This window comes from Equus asinus, chromosome 20, assembly GCF_041296235.1.
Source record: "Equus asinus isolate D_3611 breed Donkey chromosome 20, EquAss-T2T_v2, whole genome shotgun sequence".
NCBI classification, from domain to species: Eukaryota; Metazoa; Chordata; class Mammalia; order Perissodactyla; family Equidae; genus Equus; species Equus asinus.
This window is the reverse complement of record NC_091809.1, coordinates 92,475,240-92,499,855: the sequence shown is the minus strand read 5'-3', so window position 1 is coordinate 92,499,855 and position 24,616 is coordinate 92,475,240. Positions and strand designations below refer to the sequence as shown.

Sequence of the window (24,616 nt, the reverse complement as noted above, 5' to 3'; positions counted from 1 at the left end):
GTGGGCAGGGCTCCCTCAGGCGCCAGGATCTGACCTGGTACTCAGCTCAAGTGCAGAGTGTGATGTGTTGACCTGCCTTTTTGCCCCAGTGATGTTTTCACACCACCCTTTGATCCTGAGAATGCTTTATCGGATCAGTGCTAAAATATGCCTTATATGTGAGAATAACATCTCATTAGTATTATTGAAAATGTAAAAAAAAAAAAAAAGATCCAGGAAAAAATGAAAATTGTTTGAAATAATGAACACAAAGCAAACTTGGCAACAGCTAAGACTGCACCTGGTAAAATATGTTATTGACTAAAAATTGACAGAGGACTCAAATCTTCCTGATAAAATTTAGATCTGCTAAAGTTGGCTGAGGAAATATTTTCTGGTAGAAATAATTACCACAAAAGAAATCTCAACAGTGGCCAAAGCTCTAGTTTGTAACATTTGATATGAGCCAAAAACTGATCACCAACCAAATAGTCACTTAAAAATTTAAAAATAATTGATCCCAATGAAAATAATTCCAATAAAAGAAAATGGGGAAGGAGGAAGAAATGGTTTGACACTAGTGAATGGAGAATTGATCAAGGAGTGAAATTAATTTACTGAAGCTCATTAAGAACTACTTTCTTGATGAAAAGTCATCAGTGTTGTTATAATTCTTGTCAAAATATAGGTGTTAGGGCCTAGCGCCTAGTAGGAGATGCTGAGTAAGTTTGTTAAGTGACTAGTGAATGAATGAGCCAGTCAACAGGTGAAGGAGGTCGGGAGGGGCACAGAGAGAGTCATAAAGATCCCTTTGTCCCGGAGAGAGGACAGATTGACATTTTATTAAGATCATTTGGGCTACTCTGGAGTGTTTTCCAGCACCATTAAACAATTCTCCAATTCTCAGAGGTCACCGACTGGGTGTCCTACAAATTTAACTCCATTCTGACACTGTCTGCCCAGAGGTAGCATCACATGCCAGTGGTTAAAGGCTCAGTTCCACAAGATCGCCCCCACTTCAGAGGCCAATTGCACGTCCAGCTTGTCACTTGTACTTCTGAGTGACCTGCTATAAATGAGGGTTCCGACCATCCCCTCCTCAGGTTAGACAATGTGTGGATTGGCTCACAAAGCCCAGGGGAAACATTTACACATTTACCAGTTTATTATACAGGATACAGGTGAACGGCCAGTTGAAGAGGTACGTAGAACGAGGTCCAGAAGGGTCCTGAGCACAGGAGCTTCTGTCCCTGTGGAACTGGAGTGTGTCACCCTCCTGGCTAGTGGATGTGTTCACCAACCCAGAGCTCGTCAAGTGTCATTCAAGACTTTTTATAGAGCTTCATCTCCAAACACCTCCCTGCCTTTCCAGAGGCCGGTGGGAGGGTAGGGCTGAAAGCTCCTGCCCTCTCATCACTCGGTCTTTCTGGTGACCCCATCCAGAGACCATCTAGGGGCCCCACCCTAAGTCACCTCATTAGCATAAACTCAGGTGTGCTCAAAAGGGGCCCCTTATGAATACCAGGAGCCAACCCTATCACTCAGGAAATTCCTAGGATTTTAGGAGCTGTATGCCAGGAACTGGGACAAAGAGCAAGTATATCGTGACACCACAGCTACTCTGGGAAGACTAAATTGTTTGGAGATAAAACTAGGGGCAGAATAAACAGCGCATGAGGTGGGAGGGAGGGGTTCTTCCTTTTGAACTTTAGGGGTGACCCTCCCCACCCCTCCACTGCCCTCTGCTCCTTCCCTCCTTCCTTCCTTGGGTTTCCTTCTGAGCTTGTAGTCTGGATCTTGGGGTAGGGGGTGCAGGGGTTGGGGTGGGGGGAGGTCTGGATGGTCAGAAAGGAGGCAGTTGAAGTCCAGGAGAGAAATGGTAGAGGGCATGGCTGGAGCTGTGGCCTTGGGAATGTAGGGGCTCATCTGAGTCTCCCGGTGTTCAAGATCCTGGCTGGAGCCTCTCAGCTACCAGTAGCAGGGCCTGAACTCCTGGAGTTGAGCCCCGGGCAGGCAGACCAGAGTCCCTGGCGGGAAGCTTGATCTTACCCACCTTTGTCTCGGAGGCCTCTGCTGGCCCAGCCTAGCCTTGGCCTGAGGCTTCCCCAACACTACCCTTCCTCTTCTGTTGCCGCCCCATGACTGGACCAAGATCCTGGCTTTCTAGGCTCCAAAGGAGACAGCCGAAGCACGAGGCCCTGCAGCAGGCAGGAGCACACCAGGGCAGAGAAGCCGCAAGTCTAGGCCTGCCCAGCCACCTATAGGCCAGTTCCTCACTCCTCTGGCCTCACATGATCTGTCTATAAAGAGTTTCTTGGCCTTCCCAGTTCCCAGCCTGTTTTCTTTCTTGGGCTGGCTTCCATGAGAGCTCCTGATTCTAGGAAAGAGGCTAACCCTTTCCCAGAGTAAGGGTCTCCCTACCCTTATCTGTGTCTAATACAGTCCACCCTCTAATTATGTATAACTAAGATCAGCCCAGAGAAGAGCAGAACTTGAGCTGAGGCCACAGAGCGCCTCTGTGTGGTCCAAAGGACTGAAGGCCTTGCCTCTACTGTGAGCTGTCCCTCAGGGGCGTCTGTGATGGCGCCACCCCTGCCGGGCTGCCTGGGACCTAGAGACCCACCTGGCCCCCTCCGTCCTGTCTCAGGGCTACACACTCTTCTCCCCATGGCCCACACTCCCAGGAGCTCTGCCCTCCCTTCCAGGGTGAAGGCCTTGGATCCCCTCCCCTAAGAGGAGAGAAACCCCAACAGCACCAGCCCAGACACATGCAGATCTGAAATCTTTAAAATTCTTTAAAAGAATCAGCAGCTGTATGAGGGTGTGACAAGTTACTGCAGAGGTGCTTTTCTTTGGACTTGGGAGGGGGGTAAGAAGTGTGGCCTTTGGATTCCAGTCCTGCTCTGCCATCCTCTGACAATGAGATCTCAGGCAAGTCTTTTTCTACCACCCACTGCTGTGTGACCTTGGGCAAGCCACTTAGCTTCTCTGAGCCTGTTTCCTCCCACATAGATTAGGGCCCAGAGCATCCTCCCTGTCCCCTGCAAACTCAAGTAGGGGGAAATGTTTTCATGTGTTTTGCCAGCTGGGCAGCGCTGTGCCCACCTGAGGAATTGTTGGTGAGAACGCAGTGGCTGCATAAAGTGATGGGTACCTGCCAGCCCTCCCCCGGCATCCCTTAGCCCTGGAGGTCCTCTCAGCCCCAGACCCCGTAGGACTTTGGAAGGGAAGTTTGGAGAAGTTCAGGGATAGTTTCCCTAAGAGGCAGCTTCCTGAGACAGCATCCCATGATGAAGCCACGAAGACTCATGGAACCAGCCATGTGCCGAGAAAATGGGCATTTGTCCATTTGCCCATGGCCAAGATATCCCCCTCAAGGGGCCAGAGCTGTCCTGTCCCCTCCATGGGGCTCTTCCCACATGTGAAAGACTTGGAGTCTGGTCTGTCTGCTGAGATGAGGCCAAGGTGCCACAGCGACCCTCAGCCTAACCATGGTCATCCCCCAAGACTCGGGAGCAGTTGGGTGCACCTGCCACAGTGTGGGCCTGACAGCCCCTGTTGGCCAGGATGCCTCATATTCTTGAGTCACCCTCTCAGATTAGCCAAATTAGACAAAGGGAGCTGTCCCCAGCCTGGGTACTGCACTGTCTCACTCCAGCAGTTTTCATGTGCCTCAAAGGCAGCCTTGTTGCCTTCTGTCCTGGCCTCTGTGGCCTGGATCTGAGCTTGCACACCCCTGTCCCCAGCAGGGCTCACAGGCCCTGAGAGAGGGCAGCACTCCTTACTGAACCTCGGATGGGGGCCTGGAGGGCCTCACTTGGGTCCTATTCTTTATGCACATACCATGACTTGTGGTACCCAACGTAGGACAAGCTCAAGGTCTGAAAGAGGGACCCTCCCCCATGGGCATGCCCAGTTTGCAGGTAGGGCATTGCAGGTAGGGCACAGGCCTCGGAGGATGCAGAAATTTCAGCAAGGAGAGATGTGGGAAGACAAAGCATGACTGCAGTGGTGGAAGCAGATGAGTCAGAGAAGAGTGACAGATCCAGTAGGGTCTGAGTTTCCTGGAGAACAGGGATGGGAAAGTGGGTGCGGTCAGGTTTCTGGATGGGGGGACTGGGGAGGGAGACAAGGGGGTGCTCTGGAGCCCTTTCCTCTCTATGGAGCAGCTGACAGGAGATGGGGTGACCAGGGCCGTGCCTCCCCGTGGGGGCTGGCTGCTGGACCTCCCAGGCCCCCTCCCCTGACCCTAGGACTTAATTTTCATGAACTGATGTCTTCTGTTCTCAAAGAAGTGTTTGTTTTGATTTGCTTTATAACAACTTTATTGAGATATTATTTGCATGCAACAAAATTTACTTTTTTAAAATGTACAATTCAGTGGTTTTTAGTATATTTACAGTTGTGCAACCATCACCATTATCTAATTCAAGAACATTTCCATCACCCTAAAAAGAAACTCCATACCTGTTAGAAGTCACTCCCTATTCACCCCCCTTCCCGGCAACCACTAATCTACTTTCTCTCTCTATGGATTTGCCTGTTCTGGACATTTCATATAAATGGAATCATACAAGATGTGGTCTTTGTGGCTGCCTTCTTTCCTAGCATGATGTTTTCAAGGTTCTTCCATGTTGTAGCATGTATCAGTACTTACTTCCTTTTTATGGCCAGATAATATTCCATTGTATGGATATACCACATTTTAATTATCCATCCATCTGTTGATGGGCATTTGGATTGTTTCAACTTTTTAGCTACTACGAATAATGCTGCTATGAACATTCGTAGACAGGATTTTGTGTGGACCTATGTTTTTATTTTCTTGAGTATGTATTTAAAAATGGAATTGTTGGGTCATATGGTAACTCTGTGTTTTGGGATATTTGTTTTTAATTTCAAATAAACAGTGCAAGAGTGTTTGGGAGAGAAACCATCCTTGGATGGCTGAGCTTCCAGAAGGGGGGTTTGCCTGCAGCCTGGTCCTGGGTGGGCTCCTGAGGGTCTGAGGAACCTTGGGGAAGTCCTTCCTCCTGCTGGCTTCAGTGTTCTGATCTGTGAAATGGGGTTCTTACGGATCCCTGCTCATCTTAAGTGCTTCTGTTAGTAATTCCTACTTAGACAGCGTGTCAAGGACTGCAAAGCATTCTGCTCATTGCAGCTGCTCTGGTTCCTTAGCCCTGCTGCGGAGTCGGGTGTCGTCACTTCAGTTTTGCTGCTGGGGAAGTTGAAGCTCAGGAGGCTGAAGGACTTGACTGAGTTTACCTTGTGGGTCAGTGGCAGAGCCTGAACTTGAACTCAGACTCATCAGAGTCCAGCTCGTTGGCCTGAACTCCTGCCTCAAATGTGTTTCTGGGCGAGGGGGAGCTCTATACTCCGGAGAGCCCTGCCTGAGCAGCCACCATGTTCTATGCCCCATCCCAGGTGCAGGGAAATCAGGGCCCAGATGTGGCCAGATGTGGGCTCTGAGGCAGAACAGTGCTATAGGAATAAAGACTTTGCTAAAGTCCACTTTTTAGCTGTGTGACTTTGGATAAGTTGTTCCATCTCTCTAAGCCTCGATGTCCCCATCCATAAAATGGAAGCAATAATTACTACTCATAGCACTGGACCGAGAACTTGGTAATGTTGTATAGGAAGTGCCAAGCTTGGTGCCAAGAGTGCAGAGGTGTTAGGTACGAGGTTATGGAGCGTTCGAGGAGGGCTTGAAGAGGGTGCAGGATATTGTGAGGCCACTGAGGAGAAGTGGCTGGCTTCCGGGCTCGTCAGGGCTGCAGTTAAGAAGGAGCTATCACTTGGGTTGATCAGGAAGGTGAGAGAAGGTGGCCACCCCCCAGCCGTCTCAGCATCTTCCCACCTGGGGCGCCAGAAACCAGGAGAGGTTTCTAGGGGTCTCCTGAAGATCTCCCGTCCCCAGGAGAGTTTGCGGGCAGACCCTGCTGGTGCCCCAATCCTCACCCCAGCTCGGCCCACAGCTGCCTGAGAGGGGGCTGCATGACTGCCTTCGTTAGCCCGAGTGGTAATAAAACACTTTAAATTTATTGCGACATTTGGATTTAATTAAAAAGTACACACTTAGGGAAGTAGAACATAATGGGGAGAGAGGCAGGGTGGCTTTTCCCCTCCTTTCTTCCCCAAACTAATTAGCGTTGTATTTTAAATTGTTTATGTGCCGCTAATCATCGTAATAAATCATTTATACTGAAAAAGACACAGTCGGCTGTGCCCGCCGCGCGGGTTCCGCTCGCCGGGCTCTATCGCGAACAAATTGATCTGGAAGTGAATTTATTAACCACTGGGGAAGAAATCATTAGTGCTTTCTCTAAACATTCCCCAGGTACGCTTTATTGCCGCAGTTTATGCTGTAACTAAAAGGAGCATTACCCGGGCCCATGTTGTAATTTCCTTGTAGAGCCGGCAGCCCACTCCCAAGCTAGGGGTTGGGGGTGGGGTGGGGAGCCTCTCTCCCATATGTGGTCGAGTGACCCCAGCCCGTTCCCAGTGCTCTTCATTCCAGAAGGGGTTCCCTCTGAGGTCTCTGTGGGCCAAGGTTTTGGCTCCCCCTTCTCTTGCCTCTCAGGGGAAGTGGTTCACAGTCACTCATGTTTGTGTCTCGGGAGTGTAGCCTGGGGTTTGGAGCACTGGGGGGCAGGAACTGTGAGGTCATTGGGGTGAAAGAGGCTTGGCATGGACCAGCTTCTCCACCCAGAGATGGGGAAGGCATCAGCATGGGCTGATAGTAGGCATGGAGGAAAAAAATGTGGCTGAGCAGGGACCCAGGCAGGAGCACGGGGGCAGTGGCTGGGCTGCCAGGAGCATCCTCCGCTAGCCAGGCTTTCCAAGGCTCTCCTATTTGGGCCCTGGGGCCTCCTCCAAGCATTGCCTGGAGCAGTCTGCTCTGCTCAGCTTCCTGATGGGCCCGCTGCCCTGTGTCTCCCTGTCCACCTCATAGTGCTGGGCCCAGAATGGTACTCGGTACTCCACACGTGGTTGATGGGTGACAGACGGTGTGATTGTCAGCTCCCTGGCTGTAGACACCAGGCCTCGGATAATACAGCCTGTGGCCACAGTGTCTTTCCCAGCAGCCAGGCTGCCCTGCTGACTCCCACCCCAGATGACAGTTTCTCTCTCTTTGCTTTGGGGAGCTTCGGGACACTCTCACTGCACAGAGTCTGAGCTCCGAGACCCTTGCAGCAAGCTTTCTCCTACCAGGTTTCCGGAAGGGAAATTCACTTCCGAACCAAAATCCTCTCCCTGGGATCCCGTGGCTGGTCTAGGATACACATCCCTCCTGTCTGACTCTGAAGCTCGTATTCTAAATGGCTTCATCTACTGGTGCCCCATGAACCTCCTCAGCCAGGTTGGGGGTGAAAGGGGACGTGGCCTACGTGGGACTTGCCTTCAGCTTCTCTCATCCAGGTCTGCAAGGAGGATGGGGCAGCCCCCAAGGCCTCACCAGGAGGCCCCAGGGCAGCACTTCCAGCAGGCACCAAGGGGCTCCATTCCTGAGGCTCCTGGGGGAGGGGTCAGGAGCCTGCCTCCTAGCCCCCTCACCCTCCCTTCCCTCATCCAGCCAAGTGGCTAGCAGATGGGCTCTGGCTACTTCGAGAAGGAAGGAGGACCCAGTGGCTGGCTAGGCCAAGCCTGCCTGGAGGGTCTCCTCCTCAGGTCTGGAGAACACATTTAAAAGTTTGAATTCAAAATTGATTTTGAAGGGCCCTAATCTCCGATCCCCTGGCGCTCACGGTGTGTCTGCAGCTCCTGCCAGACTCTCGTTTTCTGGTTCAGCGCGCTGGTGCTCGCATCCCTGATGCTGTGAAATTGAGACTCGTCTGAGAGGCCGTGCCGTCCTCCTCCTCTGCGGAGATTGCAGGCCTCTTGGGAACCCTGTTTCATTAGATGGGTGAGGCGGGCTTTGCAGGTGCCCAGGGAGCAGCTGAGTTGCTGTCTGGGGAGTGCGGCTTCCAGATGCTTCCACACTGGTCCCCACAGCTGTGCAGCTCCAAGCAGGATCCTGTCAAGGGCCCTGGGGGCTGGCTCCAGCAGCCCAGGATGGGATGGAGCTTGGGGGAGGCTAAAGATGGAGAAAGGCTCAGGCCTGGGGTTTTTTGCAGCAAAAAGGGGCTTTTTCCTCCCACTGGCCCCCAGAAGCTCAGACTAGGCCAGGAGGGAAGAGTGGTCATGTCTGTAAGCCAAGAGGGCTGTTGGTGGGTAGTTGGGGAGGCTAGGTCTGTGCCAGGGGAGGAGGGGTGCCCAGGCCACAGGCACGAAGGGCAAGACAGAGCTGCTGAGGCTCTGCAGATGCCTGAGCTCTGGGGCCCCACCTCCGCCCGCCGAGGGCTGAGATGGAGTAGTTATGTGCAAGGGGAGGTTTGGAGGGGGCATCATTTCTGCTGGATCTGTAGAAGCTGAAGGACTGGGTTGCTGCCCCTTTATCTAAGGGGTAGAGGGTTTATATTTGCACAAGAGCTGTCTTTTCTTAGCTGGAGCCCTGGGGTGAGCCTCTCAAAAATCCGGATTGTGGCAGGCAGGGCCTGGGCACTGCCACAGCTGGATCTGCTTTGTTTGTTAGGGCCACGTGGCTACAGGTGCCCATAGGTGCCTACAGATGCTACAGGTGTGGCATGGGGCAGCAACAAGCCTGAGGAAGGCTCCCATCTCTGGCCTGCCTGTGTGCTTCGGCCCACTCTGGCCAGTAGACTCTTGCCAGTGACATCTGGATAGATTCTGCTCAGTCTCTTCATTCACTAACTGAACTGATGGTGAAAAGTGACTGCTGTGGGACTCAATGCTGGGGACACAATGATGAACAAGACAGACAGAGCCCCCAAAACAGGCCTTCATGGGGTTTGTACTCTTAGGAGAGAAACCAATCATTTTTCTTAAGTAAAATCACAGAAAAGTAAAACAATTACAAATTGTGATAAAAACTCAGAAGGAAATGAATGAGGAGTCATTTAAATAAGAAAATAAGGATGTCAAGGAAGGCCTCTCTGAGATGACATTTAAGCTGAAGCCCAAAGATGAGAAAGAGCCAGCCACATGAAGAGGCAGGGAAGGGTGTTCTGGGAAGGGGGAAATAGCATGTGCAAAGGCCCTGAGGCAGGAGGGAGATCTGGAGTGTGGCTGGAGCACTGTAAGGGAAGGGGAGACAGGGGACAGACCATGTGAAGCTATCATGGGCTTAATGAAGAGTGTGGATGTGATTCCCAGCCCACTGGAAGTTAAGGAAGAGTTTCAACCTGAGCAGTGACCTGACCTCCTTGGTTTTGAACGATTTCTCCAGCTGCTGTGTGAAGCTGAATTGTAGATGCTAGAAACATAAGGCTGGTGGGGGCAGTGCTGATGGTGCAGTGAAAAATGGTGGTGGCTCTGGAAATAGAATGAAGCAGGTTGGATGGGGACCAGGAATCGGCAGAGGAGAGGGGATGAGGATGACTCTGGGTTTCTGGCCTGAGCATCTGGGTGGATGGTGGTGTTAGTACGGTGAAGAGAAGCCTGCGGTCAAGGTACAGGTTTTGGGGTGGAGATCTAGGGTCTTATTTTGGAGATACTGCTTTCTAGATATCTCTGGGACCTTATAGAGACAACCGGAGAAATGGAAGAGAACTCACTGCAGGCAACTACGCAGTTCACTTAAGCATCCTTCCCTGTGACGGGCTACAGGGAGCACATGCATCTTCCTAGGTTTCTTAGTTCCCCTCACTGGAGAACTGCAGAAAATGCGTGCGGCTGCGAGCGCAGATTCCTCTGCCCCTGCTCCGCTGCCTCCGGGTGCATCGTCCAGGCCCCTCTGCACGTTCTTGACTGGGTCCCCGAGAGCTGTTGCCTGACCCCGGGCTGTGTGGGGTTCAGCTTCCCTCAGTGAAGACTCTTGAGATGTGTGTGGCCACTCCTCAGCCCCTTCATCTCCGAACACAGAAGGTCCCTACGGGTTCAGGCTCCAGGACACAGCATGCCTGAGGAGGCTCGCTTCCCCCAAAAAACGCTGTGAAAATGCCTGCTGCTTCATGCTCCCGCAGAGGAGATGGCTCCTCCAGGGACTCTGGGGACCATTGGCCGCTCTGCCCTGCAGCATCCCTGTAAGGCGTGTTTCAGAGCTGGCCTCTTTTGGCAGGGCCCGAGCAGGAGTCCACTTTCCCCACTGCTTAGGAAAAGGTGGGGTGATGCCGCCTCTGGATAGAGCAGGAAGGGGTGGGGTGCGCCTCCTGGCCGGCAGCCTGGGTCTGAAACCCCACTTGGCCACCCTCAAGATGCCCTTTGGAAGGTTGTGTGATTTCCCTGAGCTTAGGTCCCGATGAGGGTGAGCATTCCTGAGTGCAGAGCAGTAAGGGGTACTACCAAGTGGTCGAACGTGACTACAGGGGCTGAGGTTGGGGATGTGACTGGGCTGTGCTTTCCTGTGGCCTTCCCTAATGTGGCGGACCGTGGGGACCAGGAGGAACTTGGCACTCTAGAGAAGGCAAGCATGCTGGACCTCCTTTACTTTTCTTACTCTGAGCTGGGCCCTTCTCCAGGACCCTCCCCAGCCCCCACCATCCCCTCATTCACACTCAAGCCCTTGGCTGTTGATTGAGGCTTCCCTTGCTATTGTCGCTATGGTCTGGAGCCCCCAGCTCTCCCCTCGCAGCTCAGCTTTCCCACCCCTGCCCTAGACCTGTGCCTTCTCAAGGCTTTGTCCCCCTGAAGGCTGCAATGCAAACGTCTTGACTCTGCCTCCACACAGCCCTCCTGCTCCCTTCCCAGTCCTTGTGCCCTCTTTGTCTTTTGTTTCCGGTCCATATCTGCTTTTTGGCCCCACCAGAAGCGCTTTCAAGAACCCGCAGCAGCTTCTAAAGGACGACTAGGTGAGTAGAAATGGCCTGTGACCCTGCAGAGCATGGTGGGAGTCAATGCCCTGCCTGGGCAGCATCCCGCCTGGTCTTAGCCCGGCCCACCCTAAGCACTCCCCCTGTCCCTGCCCCGCGTCGGCTGGCTTCCAGCGGCACGGGAGAACCCAAGGCTGCCCCAGCAAGGCTTCCTCACCCGGGCTGTGCAGGGGGGCCATGGGTGTGGGCTGGATGAGAAGTTGAACTCTGGAGTCTGTCAGGCCTGGGACTCCAACCCCTACCCTGCAACCTTCTGGCTGTGTGACCTTGGGTAAAGGCCCGAGCCTCCCTGGGCCTGTTTCCCCATCTGTTGAATAGGGGCAATCCTTTACTACTTCAGAGTGAAAATGAGGCTTCACTGAGATAACAGCTGTAGTGAGTGCTCAGTGAATGGTGGGTTTATGAAGAGGCGTATAAAGTCCGACTGAAGAGTTTCCATCTTAGTTCTTTTTTTAATTGAGATGTAACACATAGACAGTAAAATGCACAAGTCTCAAATATTCAGTTCACCGAATTTTTACATATGTTCATATCCATTTAAACACCACCCAGATCAAGATGGAGGACATTTCTGGTCCCTCAGCAGCCTTCCTCATGCCTCCTGCCAGGTGACAATCACACCGTTATTCTGACATCTCTCCCCACAGATGGGTTTTGCCTGTTCAGGAATTACATAGAAATAGAATTATACAGGATGTAACTTTTTGGTGTCTGGCTTCTTTAATTCAACATTATGCTGTCTGATTCATCCATGCTGTATCTGTGACTTATTCTTTTTCACTGCTGTGTACTATTCCATTGTATAAATCTACTCTAAGTTATTATCCATTTTACTGTTAATGGACATTTGTGTTGTTTTTGGTTTGGGGCTATTACGAAGAAAACTGCTATGAACATTCTTGTACATCTCCTTTGGTGGACGTAAGCTCTCATTTCTTTTGGGTGTATACCTAGGAGTAGAATTGTTGGGTCCTAAGAGATCCAGAAATTTTCTTAGCTGATTTTGTTAAGCTACTGTGTCAAATATTGGTGTAAACACTTCATGTGCACTATCTAATTTAATCTTCAGCATAATCCTTTAAAATAGGCTGTTCTCATTTAGCAGGTGAGTAAATTGAGGCAGAGCTGGGAAGTGATGGAGCCAGAATTCAATCTGAGGCCGTCTGTCTGCAGGGCCCACAATCTTCATGTCTACACTGCCTGCCTCTTCTCTCAGACTCCCTGGAGGGGCAGTGCCCGTCCCTCCACTGAGCTGACCACCACCCTGCAAGCCGAGCCCAGCCCCCCAGCCTTCCTTTCTCTGCCTGAGTGGGGAGTTAAGAGGCTAGAGGAGCCCCCACTTCTCTCCCTCATCTAACCCAGCAAACATGGCGCCTGCGAATGGGTGCGCAGAGGGGCAGTAATGAGTGTGCTCTGGGTGGCTGTAGCCACGCGTTTCAACAGTTGTTCTCGTTGGCTTTTGATTCCAAATGAGTAGGAAATGCTATTAGTTCGGGCCTCACCTGCTGCGTGGCGAGGCCCTGGGACAGGAGTGCACTGAGACGAGAAATTGTGGAGATAAAACTGGTGTGAAATGGAGGCCTTCTCACAGGGCTGGAGGTGTCCGTGCGAAATGAAGTTACTTCTGAGAAAACGAGATTTAAAGAGATCCTGCGGAATTAGATTACACTTTCAAATTTCCTTATTAAACGGGATTGATGCCTGGGAGGGGCCACTGGCTGGCTCTGTTTGGGATCCTCCTCTGCAGTTCCAGGCCCGGGTATGAGCCCAGGGGGTACCAGCACCTTGTAGGTGGCAGGGACCCAGATCCCTGGAGGCCACAGACCCCACCCCCAGCAGCTGAAGTGAGTGTGACAGTTGTGGGGCTGATAATGTCTGGATAATTTCCGCCGCTCCACGTGGATTCCTGTGGGTGAAACCTGGGGCACTCACGTTCTTCCATTTCCTTGGGGAAGTCGTATTGAGAACAGAGCACCAGGCCTCTGACTCGTGGGTTTCATTCAAATCAGAGCTCGGTTTTGAGCTATGATCCATTTTTTTGGAAATGTGATTTTTTAAAGACAGTAAACGTGCACGTGACTGCTCATGCATATGTGTGTGTATTTACATGAGCACATCCATGCATGTGTGTGCTTGGATGCATGGCCGTGCACTGTCATGCTTCTTACTGAGCAGCTACTGTGTGCTAGCACAGTGCTGGGTACGGAATAAAACTGTTGTGGGGGGGAATAAACAGACACAGTCCCGCCTCTCGTGGACCTGGTGCAGACATATGTGATTACACGCATACGTGTTACTGTCTCTGTGCTGCTGTGGGTATTTGTGTATGTATCTGTGTACCTCCCCTGTGTCTCCTAGTCTCTGTAACGTCTCCCGCCTGGGTCTGCTAGCACCTCAGAGATGGCAGCACATAGCCTGGCAGCACAGCAGATGAGTCCAGTGCTTGGGCCCTGAGACAGAGTGCCAGGGTTCAAATGCCAGTTCTGCCACACACTAACTGTGTGACCCTTGACAAGTCATAACCTTCCTTGCGCCTCAGCTTTCCCACTGTTCAAATAGGAATAACGATGGTACCTACCTCCTCAGGCGACTCTGAGCTAAGCACTTGGAAGCTGAGCTCTGCTGTGTTCTGTCGGCAGCATCTCTGCAAAGTTCCCTGAGCCCCTGGGAAAGCCCTGCCCAGGCTGCCTCCTGCCCCTGAGGAGGAGAGGGGGCCTGCGGTGAGGAAGGGAAGCTGCAGAGCTGCACCTGGCAGCTGTGTTGTGCCGTGTGGGCACGGGTTTGGAATCAGTGCCGAGGCACATGGAGACTATGAGAAATACCAAGGCTGCACCTGCCTGTGCCCCAGGGCTTTCCCCAAAGCAGCCAGAGGGAGCTGCCCTGAGCTGTCACCCTCTGAGCCGCCGCAGCACCCCCTTCCCACTTGACTGGTCACTGAAGCTGCCGGTCAGACAGGTGGGGCTGACTTCCTTCTGTACATGTTTGCAGTGACCACTAGAGTGTGCTTGGGGTAATGCTGGACGCTATCCAGTACCTGTGCAACTTTAACCCCGGTGACTCGTTCAAATTAGTTTATTCTCCTCAAAATGCGTCCATCACTATTTTAGGGACCTGAGGTGGAGCTGTGACTAAGGAGGTCCTTTCCCATGTGCTGAATGGGGTGACACTGATCAGAGCTAACTTTGGACGACAAGTCCAGTTAGCCTTGAGCACTTCACACGTATTAACTCCTTTACTCCTCGCCGTGACTCTATGAGGTGAGCACTGTCTTCATATTTATTTACAACAAAGAAAACTGAGGCACCAAGGAGTTAAAGTCATATAGTCAAAGGGTCAGACAAACCCAAATTGAAGGCATTCCACAAAATAACTGGCCTGTGCTCTTCAAAAATCTCAGTGTCTTAAAACACAAAGAAAGGCTTAGGAATTCTTCCAGATTTAAGTAGACTAAACTTGACAACTGAATGCAATGCATGATCCAGAATTTTATTTTGCTATAAAAGATATTATTGAGGGAAGTGGTGAGATCCAAATGAAGTCTGTATATTAAATAATGGTGTTATTATCAATGATAATTTCCTGGTTTTGGTAATTGTACCGTGGTCGTGTGAGAGAATATCCTTGCTTTTAGGAAATACACACCAAAGTATTAAGGGGTATAGGGGCTTCTTGTCTAAAACTAATTCTAAAATGAGTCAGGAAAAACATTATAGGTAGGTAGGTAGATAGAAAAGGATAAAGCAAACATGGAAAAATGTTCATGTTTAAGGAATCTGGGTGAAGGGTATACAGGAATTCTTTCTATTCTTGCAACTTTACTGAAACTTTGAAATTATGTCAACATAAAAAGTTAAAGCGGGGCTGGCCCAGTGGCGCAGTGGTTAAGTTCGCACGTTCCGCTTTGGCAGCCAGGAGTTTGCTGGTTTGGATCCCGGGTGCAGACATGGCACCGCTGGGCACGCCATGCTGTGGTAGGCATCCCACATATAAAGTAGAGGAAGATGGGCCTGGATGTTAGCTCAGGGCCAGTCTTCCTCAGGAAAAAGAGGAGGATTGGCAGCAGTTAGCTCAGGGCTAATCTTCCTCAAAAAAAAAAAGTTAAAGAAGAAAGAGAACAAGTGTCAGAGCCAGGAAGACATGCTGGGGGGCATCTTAACACTGCTACCAGTTCCTATTTGCAGGCCCCCTCTGGCTGCTAGACTCTGCTGTGGCTTCACAGGCATGACTTAGTCTACCCTCACGCGGTCTGTATGGGAAGAGACTATCGGGGCCCCCATTTCACAGATGCAAGTCAGAAAGGTGAAGGGATTTGCTCCAGGCCCTCCAGCTACTTGGGACAGTTCCCAGACTGGAAAGCTGGCTCTCTGAGTTCAAGGTCTGTGCTCTTAGCTTCAACCCCACTGTGACTGTGACCTTTGGGGACAGTGGGGATGGGCAGGACAAGGCATTTCTCCCTGGAGCAGTGGTGGAGTGAAGGCCCTACTAGAGAAGCAAACAGGATCAATTTGCAGGATGGAAAGGGACATTATTCCAGGATTCTGCAGGGACCAGATCCAGGAGTGCCGAGGAGGACATGCTGGCATGTGAGAGGGGGCCTCAAATGCCAGGTGGACTTGCCAGTGGTGTGGCTGCCAGCAGGGGAACCACAGGGCATAGCCTGGAGTGACCTGGGCTGGGTGGGGCAGGCATTCTGGGGTGGAGGACTGGCCTCGCAGGAGTCCCCTGGGAGGCGGCGGGAGTTCTGCACCGCCAGGCTCAGCCGCTGTGCAAACTGGAGGCATCGGATTGCTGGGCCCCAGGGGCCAGTAGGCGTGGCACCTTGGAGAAGTCTGAGTGCTGGGTCTGAGGGCAACCTGGCCTGGGACAGGTGGGCAGGAGTTGCTGAGAACTTGGGTCTGGCCCTGCAGACCACTCTGGGGGGTTCATGTGAAGAGGAGGGCCTCTCTCTTGGCTGGAGGGAGGGTGCAGGAAGGGCCGAATGACCTCTGGCAGTCCCTCTTGTTGCCCGGACTGTCTGGCTTTTCCTCAGATTAAAGAGCTGCGAGTAAGAGTCTGGCAGCCGATGAGTCAGACGGCGAGGCTGCCTCCTTCCACCGTTGGCTGCCCGGCATAGAGGCGGGGTAGGGGCTTGGCCTATCTCCCCTCAAATGTCAACCCCCACACCATAAGATTTGAGGGGAACACACGGGCTGATGAGCTGGTTTATTTTGCCCGTCCCGTGTGTGCGTCCGAGCGGAGCTGGCACATGCGTGTGCGCAGGGGCAAACACCAGCCGTTGTCGAATATCAGTGTTTTCATGGGTGAGTAGTAATTATTGGGTAATGCTTTAAAACCTTTCCTGAAGGAGCGCAAAGCTGGTTTTTTCTAAAGTCAGAAGTACATTAAAAGGATTACCATGTAGATTTGATTTTTAGATAACACTAAAATGGATCCCAAATGGACTTCAGCAAAGGGATGCTATCTCCTTAATGGAAAGTGCATGGCCCCGAGGCTCAGCTCCCACAGCCAGGCAGGGGAGGAGGGTGGGGAGAGGTGTCTGCAGGGCCGGCTGGCAGTGGGTGGGGCTGGGGAGGAGGCCAGGGAGGGGAAGCCCGGACCCTCTGGGGAACGTCGCTCCATCTGGGGAGCAGGAGACCACAGATGCCCCCTTCAACCCCCGCACCTTTCCAGGAGTGTTGTCCAGTCTCCGGGACTAGCCCAGTGAGAGCAAACACAGTGTGTGTTCCCTAAAGAAGGGAGGGCTGAGTCAGACTTCTCCCAGGACCTCAGCCTGGCCAGACAGAGAAAGCTCAATGTCCCCAAAGCTCTGGGACCTCCTCAGCCACGCTGACCCTGGCGTTCCCTGTCTCAGTGGACACGAGACACTGGCAGAAGCCACGTAGCTTCTTAAGAGTTCTCCAGGAGGCAGAGTGCAGCACCCTAGAGCAGAGCAACCAGGCCTTACAGAGCACCTGCTGTGTGCCAGGACCAGCCTGGGCACGGGCAGGGGGCAGGGGACCTGGGGCAGCCTATAGTTTCGCTCCGCATGGCCTCCCTGGGTCGTCTAGGTTGCAGGTCCCACTGGGGACGGAATTGCTGGCTGGTGCTATAGTTCATAACCCTGCAGCCTCAGGGGCCAGGCATGCTGGGGCCTGAGCTTGAAAGGCCAGCCTGTCCCGGAGCCAAGCCAGATGGAAGATGGACCAGGACAGACACTCCTAGTGCTGGGATCCTCCTTCATTTGGGGGTATACCTGTGGGCCAGGTGTATCCCCTGCATGTGGATGGTCCAGCCACTCACCCCCCCTGCCAGTGATGGCACAAGTGTAGAGCCCCTGGAGGGCCCGGGACTGCTGGGAAGGGAGCCAGGCCTGCTGCCAGCCCAGGTGAGCAAGGGGAAAGTCAGCCTTTGCAGGGCTGTGCTAGAGGCCTGGCCTGAGATTTTCCAAGTTGGTATGTATATGCAGAGCTATGCTGGCTGGGTGCTCCTTCCGCAGGCCCCAGGGACAGTAATCCCAGCCTGGGACCCCCAGACCTCCCCACATCCAGCTCTCTTAACCTCTCCCCCATTTGCCCCTGTAGGCCAGGCCTTTTGGAAGGAGACTCACAGGCTCCCCTTTGCTCTCAGGGGTGCCTGCTCTCCAGCTGGCTTCCCTGGGTTTCTCAGAGCTCTAGGACCGGGCTGGACCCTGCCAGAGGAGACACAGGCAAGGGCTCCCCTTTGCTCTCAGGGGTGCCTGCTCTCCAGCTGGCTTCCCCGGGTTTCTCAGAGCTCTGGGACCAGGCTGGACCCTGCCAGAGGAGACACAGGCAAGCCTGAGGACATAGTCATCCTGAGCCCCATCACTCTCTCAGACCAATTAACCTTTAGAACTGCATTAAGGAAATTAGGCAGCAAACTTCCCAGCTAACAGACGGCCCTGCAGGGCTGGAGTGGGGAGGGAGAGAGCCCATCACAGCCTGGGCTGCCTCCTCCCTGCCCTCACCTAACCCGCTGTTCCTGGGCTCCGGAGGGCCGCCCTGGCCCAGGGGCCACCCCCTCCCCAAGGGAAGTCTGAGGAGGCAGCGAAGCTGAGAAAGAGTGCAGGAGCAGGGGAAGGACCCCCGGGGCCAACTTGATCTGTGGTTTCTACTAGCTCCTTGAACAGTGTGGGCCTCAGTTTCCCCATTTGTAGAATGAGAACACTTGCCTGGAGGAACTCTGAGGGCCCTTCTGACCCGACGTCTGTGGATTCTGAGACTGAGGCCCCTTGGAGGCTGGTTCTCTCCCCTGAAGCCTGAGGAACGGTCACATCTGGAAGAGCGAAGGGAAAGGAAGCAGCTCAGACTCTGGGCTGGGGCCAGCGAGGGGAGGGAGGGACAGGAGCTGAACCCAGAGCCCTGGAGGGTACAGACCACCCTTGGAGAGAATGGGGCCAGGAGGAGGGCAGACTTCAGGGGCTTGTGGGAAAGCCGGGGCGGGGAGTGGGGGGGGGCAGGCAGGGGTGGGCTGTTCCCTCCAGAGTCCACCCCTCTGTTCTCCTGAGCCTTGGTCAGGGGAGGCACCCCCAACCCCACCGCCTCCATGGGGGGCTCTCAGGCAGCTCTCACGGGCAACCCCTTGTCCAGGTCAGGGCTTCTGAGCCTCCCTCACTTCCCTCCAAACCTAGTCTTTGCCACACTCAAGCCTCAGGGCTCCACGTGGATGTCCAGGCTCCCCAACCTGTCTCCACCTCCTCCTCAACTGTCATTCTCTGTGGTCACTCCCTGTGGCCCCAGGGCCAGGGGCCAGGAGCCCGTGCCTCTGTGCACATGCATGCATGTGCTTGCACACGGTGCCTGTGTGCATGGAGTGTGCATGGTGTGCATGACCTCCTGCTGGGAGGTCTTCCCCTCCCTTCAGTGAATGCCTTGTTGAGATTCCTGCCTTTCGTACTCAGCACTTTTTTGTATGTTGGGAAGCTTATATGGGCCCTGAGAGAGGCCCAGTGGCTCAGATTCTTATCCTGGTGGGATGAGCAAGGATCCAGAGGCTCAGATCCTCCCTTCCCTCAGGCCACGGCAGATAGGAAGTTTGAATCTAGATAGAAGCATTCCTGAGGAGAATCCAGCTGCCTCCCCACATGGACCTGCCAGGAGCTCCAGAGCCCCTGCTCCCTCCTGGGAATGTCACAGGGGCATCTCACTTTCCTCTTGACACCTCCACAGTTCTGCATGAATAGACCAAGAGGCTGCAGGCTGACTTTTTAGATTAAAATGGTCAAACACAAGCAATGTGAGGAAGTCTTGAGGTGGCAAAAAGATCTGGGAGTTCTAGTGGACCCCAAGGCCATTATGAGATTCTGTTTTTAGGGCTGCTGAAAGAGCCAATGGGATGGTGGCTGCCTGAGAGGGCTTCAGGGAGGCTGGTCCTTGGGGCTGTGTGTGTGCCCTGCAGCAGAGCTGACACAGGGCTCCCCAGTGCTGCCTGCGGCTTCTGGAGGGAACTTCACAGGGTGGGGGAACAGTCTGTGCCATGCAGCCCAAAGGACAGGACCAGGGCCAGGGGAGGAGGTCACTGGGGAGGATGTGAGGGCTCCTGGGAGCCCCAACCCTGAGGGGCCAGCAGTGAGAAGCAGTGGGCTCCATTCCCAGGGGGATGTGCCCTGCTGCGGCTCAGAACCACAGGGCTGACTCTGTGTCCATCTGTCTGTCATCTGTCCCCCCGCAGGTGTGCCGATGCTCTCCGTCCAGCCCAAAGGGAAGCAGAAGGGCTGCGCGGGCTGCAACCGCAAGATCAAGGACCGCTACCTGCTGAAGGCCCTGGACAAGTACTGGCATGAGGACTGCCTCAAGTGCGCCTGCTGCGACTGCCGCCTGGGCGAGGTGGGCTCCACCCTCTACACCAAGGCCAACCTCATCCTGTGCAGGCGCGACTACCTGAGGTGCGCGGCCGCCCTAGCCTGGCTCCTGCTTGGCAGCCCAGCCACCAAGGCCCGTGCGCTCTGCCCCTGGTCCAGACAGTGGGCACAGCCTGTGTGTCTGCTGTCCCCTGCCTGCTCCCCCAGAGACCCGAAGAGTCCCCAAGACAGAGCCCTGCCTTTAACCCCTTGGACTCAGTGTCTAGCACAGGTCCTGGGCAGATGTGTGTGGCCACTGAGCACTTGAGATAAGCTGCCTGAGGACACGAGCCTGGCTGCCCCTGCCTTTGCCAGGTGCTTCTGACCCAGCCCGTCCCTGGAATCTGGGATGGGATGCCTCAGAGGGGCTTCCAGGAGCAGGTGGGGAGGCTCCGACTTTCCTGGGCCCCTCCTGCCTGATGCAGTCTCCTTTCCCGCTCCCCTTTTCCAGGGGGGGCCTGGGATTAGACACTTCAATGCCTGGGGAGTGTGGCAGGTGGCCAGACCCCAGGAGAAGGACCGCTGATGTTGCAGCTTACAGACCTGGGTTTGAACTAGCTCTGAGCCTTCTGGCTTCTAACCTTCTCCAAGCCTCAGTTTACTGCTCTGTGAATAGTGAAAGGACTAATGCTTCCCTGCCTCGCATTCCTCAGAGCGCTGACCTACCCTTCCCCACAACCTGGATCCTGTTCCCTGGGGCTGCCTCCCCCACTTAACCCTCCCTCAGGCCATCTATGACATCAGCAAGGCTGGAAGGAGGCCGCAAAGTGGGGGCCTTGGCTGAGACCCAGCGCCTGCATTTGGCTCCCAGGCAGGCTGCTGGGTGGCGGCAGGGCCTTACGGGGAAGGAAGGCCCATCGCATTAATTAATAGGTCGGGCCAAGGGCCTCGTGGCACTTCCTCTGCTCAGGACTTGGCATGTTAGGGGGGTGGGGTTATCAGCGGAGGCTCCCCTACTTCTCCCAAGAGCCTAAGATTTACCTGCCTGCATTTTCTCTTTTAACTGCTGCCTTTTGCAGTTTTTTAAAGTGGTGCAGTAAACCAGGATCTGTAACTCATTGCTCCTGGCTGGGCCCAGAGGAGAGGTTAAGGAAGGATGCCCTGGGGACTGCCCCTCGACAGCTTGGAAGGGACCTTCAAGTCTGGAGGTTTAGGACATCACTGGGGGCTGATCCTACCGGGTGGAGGGGAGGTGGCAGACCATCCAATGAGTCCACAGGACCTGGAGAGGGAGGACCGTGATGCGGGATGGGCTTGTCAGCAGAGTGGAAACACCCACAAACATTCTGGGCCCTTCCAGTTACTGGAGCCTGGAGGTATCCTTCTAGGCTCTGGCAGAGACCAGGGAATGACTTTGGGGCCAGGTAGGCCAGTGGGCCGGGTGGGAGGGGGCTTCCTTGAGCTGCTCAGCCCCAGTGAATGGCTGTCCAGGGTCTGCCCCTCTGCAGCCACTGCTCATGGACGGGGGGCAGTAAGGCCCCTTTTAGCAGGCAGGTGCTGTGGCCCAGCCTTTGTCTGCCTTAATCTGAGCCACCGGGCAGCTCGGGCTGATGAATAATGGAGCCAAGCCCGTCTGCAGGCGCCTGAGCTTGAGCTGGACAAATCAGGGATTAGAGGGGCCTCCTGCTGCCTCTCGGCCCCCTTGCCTCACTTGGGGCTGCTGTGCAGGAAAGCAACCAGGAGAAGCCTGCTGGTTCTGACCAGTGGAACATCCAGGCAAGGACTGGTCTGCATGGGGGGCAGTGAGCTCCCCATCTCTAGAGCTTTGCAACTAGCAGCTAAGAAGAGGAGTGCCCACCTCAAAGAGGCCTTGTGCCTGATGTCCTTGGAACTTCCTTTTGGCATCAGTCCTGTTTTAGAAGCACCTTTGAACAGGATCATGTAGACCAGCACTCCCATTTTAAAGAAGGATAAACTGAGGTCCAGGAAAAGGGAAAAGGGACTTAGGCAAATCACATGGTGAGTTGGTGGCAGAAAAAGACCCCCATAGGGTTGTTGTCAGGATTAAATGAGTTGATCTTTGTCAAGCCCTTAGAACAGTGCCTGGCACATGGTGAACACCAGAGAAGTGTTTACTGAATGAGTTGTGACTGAGACTTTACAAAAACTTTCAAAACAAGCCTGTGAAGGATGTATTTCAATCCTCGTTTTACAGTTGAAATAAATGAGGCTCAGAGAGACTCGAGGAGCCGGCTCCTGGCCGAGTGGTTAAGTTTGCATGCTCTGCTTCGGCGGCCTGGGGTTTCCCGGTTCAGATCTTTGGCGTGGACCTACACACCACTCATCAAGCCATGCTGTGGTGGCGTCCCACATAGAAGAACCAGAATGACCTACAACTAGGATATACAACTATATACTGGGGCTTTGGGGAGTCAAAAAAAAAAAAAAAAAAAGGAAGATTGGCAACAGATGTTAGCTCAGGGCCAATCTTCCTAAAAAGAAAAGCGAGAGACTTGGTGACTTGCCTGAGGACACACAGCCCATGGTCAGCAGATTGCCTCTAAAGTCAAGCTTGCGTGAATCTTGAGTCCTTGCTCAAGGCCCAGCCCAGTGTTCTCCTGGTGGCCCCAGGTACTTGAGAAACCACAATGGGAACCTGGGAGGGGGTCCTGTCAGTCAAGCTTGGGGGTGGGCAGTGTTGACTGACCCCTGAGCCCCTACACTCACCTCCCTGGGTGGATGTGCCAATTTCTTTGAAGCCTAGTCTCTTGGCAGAATCTCAGTGCTGCTATCTGCGCTCCTACTGCCTTGCCCAAGCCCACCTGCTAAGCCCACAGAGGTGGGAGATAGCTGGGGGCCTGGGTGGAGACAACTCCCCTGCCTCCCCAGCTCCCTGGCCGGCCCCTGAGCCCTCTGCACCCTTCCCTCCACAGGCTCTTCGGCACCACAGGAAACTGTGCCGCCTGCAGCAAGCTGATCCCAGCCTTCGAGATGGTGATGCGGGCCCGGGACAATGTTTATCACCTTGATTGCTTTGCCTGCCAGCTCTGCAACCAGAGGTGAGTGCTGCACCCACAGCAGACCCGACCCGCTCACCTGCTCGCCAGACCCCATGATGCCCTCTGGGACAGACCAGGAGTGCTGTGGAGGCATGCATGCAAATCTGGGTTCTGTGTGTGCAAGTTGTCATGAGCATGCATGTGCATATGTGTGTTTTATGTATGCCTGAGCCCCAGAGCCAAATGTGTGCACTCAGTACTGTGTGTGCATGTTTGTAGGCACAGTTCTGTGTGAAGATAATGGATGGGGGGCATGTATGAGCTCACTGTGTATGCACAGTGTGAGTGTCATGTACATGTGTGTGTTTTTGAATGTCCATGTACAAGCTGAGTATGTGTGTGCTCTGTGTGCATGATGGGTGAGTATGCGTGTGCATGTACAAGGGCCCTGTATGCGTGCCCTGTATGCTTGTGCATGTGCTGTGTGCATGTGCCTGCATGCATGCTCTAGTGAGAAGGGGTTCTAGACTTGAAGTTGAAATCCCTTCAGGAAACGGCCACTCACACCTGTGGTTCTGGTTCCAACCCTGCCTCCTTTCTGGTCTACTGGCCCCTACATAGTACCCCAGCTCTGTGGGAAGTCCCAGGGACCTAAGGAGCCAGAGCCCTTCAGCCCTGGCTGGGGGCCTAGCACCAGAAGGCAGGCCCTTTTCTCAGAAGCCCTCAGGTCAGGAAGGATCTCATGCTAGTGTTCCCAGAGGGTCAGGTCCAGAGGGACCTGCAGGGAATTCTGGTCTGGCTGGGGCTCTGGCTAGACCCTGTTAAGAGGGCTTGGTGAAGTTGCAGCGCCACCTGGTGGCTGGACTGGGATCTGCTGGGACTGGGCCTGTGACCCTGGGGTCCCACTAAAGGCCTCAGCCACCCTGGGGACATCTTGGGAGAAGGGCTGAATCCTCCAATACTTGAGGAGGACTGGGGGTGCCCAACACAGGGCCTTCTTTGGGTAGGAGGAAGGTGGTGGGACAGGGCCACCTCCTCCTAGAAGGATGCTCCAGGAAACCCACAGATTCTGTTTAGGGGAAGAGTGCCCTTCACTGAGCTATCCTCTCAAGTTGGGGAGGGGAACAGAGGGATGAAAAATCATTTTATCCCTTCCTCCTTCCCCGTCTCTACTTCTCTCCATCTCTCTCCTTTCTTAGTCTTTTCCTGTTTCTTTGTCCTCCTCTCTTTTTCTTCCTCTCTGGGAGGGGGAAGTTATTCCTACACCTTCCCACCAACCCCACCCCTGTCCCCACCTCCATGAGAGACCAGACTGTGGAAGGCCTGTGGCCCAGGTTTGTCTGTCCATCTGTCTTTCCTACACCCCAGATGGCAGGGCCTGGCCAAGGGCTGGGCTGACTCAGGTTGACTGACCAGGTTTGCTGTGGGACTTTTGGGGATCCCCTCTGGAAAGTTCAAGGAGAAAACTCCCCAGAACCTCACTTCTCACATGTCCATCTCCTGGGCCGGGCTGGGTCCTGTCTGGAGCCCCCTGTCTGGGACCCCTCCATGGCTTCTCTCTCCTGCTTGGATTTTCCAGATTTTGTGTGGGAGACAAATTCTTCCTGAAGAACAACATGATCTTGTGTCAGATGGACTATGAGGAGGGGCAGCTCAATGGCACCTTTGAATCCCAGGTTCAGTAATGCCCAGCGCCTGACCTCCAGGCCCGTCTGTCCGTCTGCCCGCCTGCCCACCGCCTGGCCGGCCAGCCGCTCTCCTGCGATTAGAACTCCTCTGTCCTCATTGGGAAGGACGGCCCCTCCTCCACCACCGCCCGTCTGTGTGTGACCCTCCTGGGGCCAGGCTGGGCCTGTACAGTCTGTCTTCTGTATATAAATGGGAACATTTATTTTATGAAAAATGTAATGCGATTTTATTACTGGCGTGGATTAAACTTATGAATGTTTCTGGGGAGGTTTCTCTGCATTGGTCACATGACTGACACAGACCTG

General features: G+C 53.8%; 1 protein-coding gene and 2 long non-coding RNA genes across 6 annotated transcripts in view; 1 reads left to right on the top strand and 2 right to left on the bottom strand.

The window, feature by feature from the left end:
• The window catches only part of LMO1 (LIM domain only 1), a 41,526-nt gene extending 16,917 nt beyond the window's left edge, over positions 1-24,609 (top strand). For 3 of the 4 annotated variants that reach the window (XM_070491016.1, XM_070491015.1, XM_014844237.3), the window contains 3 exons: positions 19,515-19,728; positions 22,557-22,682; positions 24,202-24,608. In XM_070491016.1, the coding sequence (XP_070347117.1) occupies positions 19,515-19,728; positions 22,557-22,682; positions 24,202-24,307 (446 nt within the window). In that variant the 3' untranslated portion in view covers positions 24,308-24,608. Of the gene's footprint in view, positions 1-19,514; positions 19,729-22,556; positions 22,683-24,201 lie in introns of all 4 variants that reach the window. The other variant, XM_070491017.1, reaches the window with a different exon arrangement.
• On the bottom strand, positions 10,311-16,461 carry LOC123279081 (uncharacterized). Its single transcript, XR_006516922.2, has 3 exons — positions 13,426-16,461; positions 12,350-12,471; positions 10,311-11,505 (listed from the first exon to the last, which is right to left on the bottom strand). It is a non-coding gene; the product is annotated as an uncharacterized lncRNA (long non-coding RNA).
• The window catches only part of LOC106833124 (uncharacterized), a 57,633-nt gene continuing 49,479 nt past the window's right edge, over positions 16,463-24,616 (bottom strand). Inside the window, exon 8 of the long non-coding RNA XR_011495872.1 lies at positions 16,463-18,119. This is a non-coding gene — a long non-coding RNA (uncharacterized lncRNA). The remainder of the gene's footprint in view (positions 18,120-24,616) is intronic.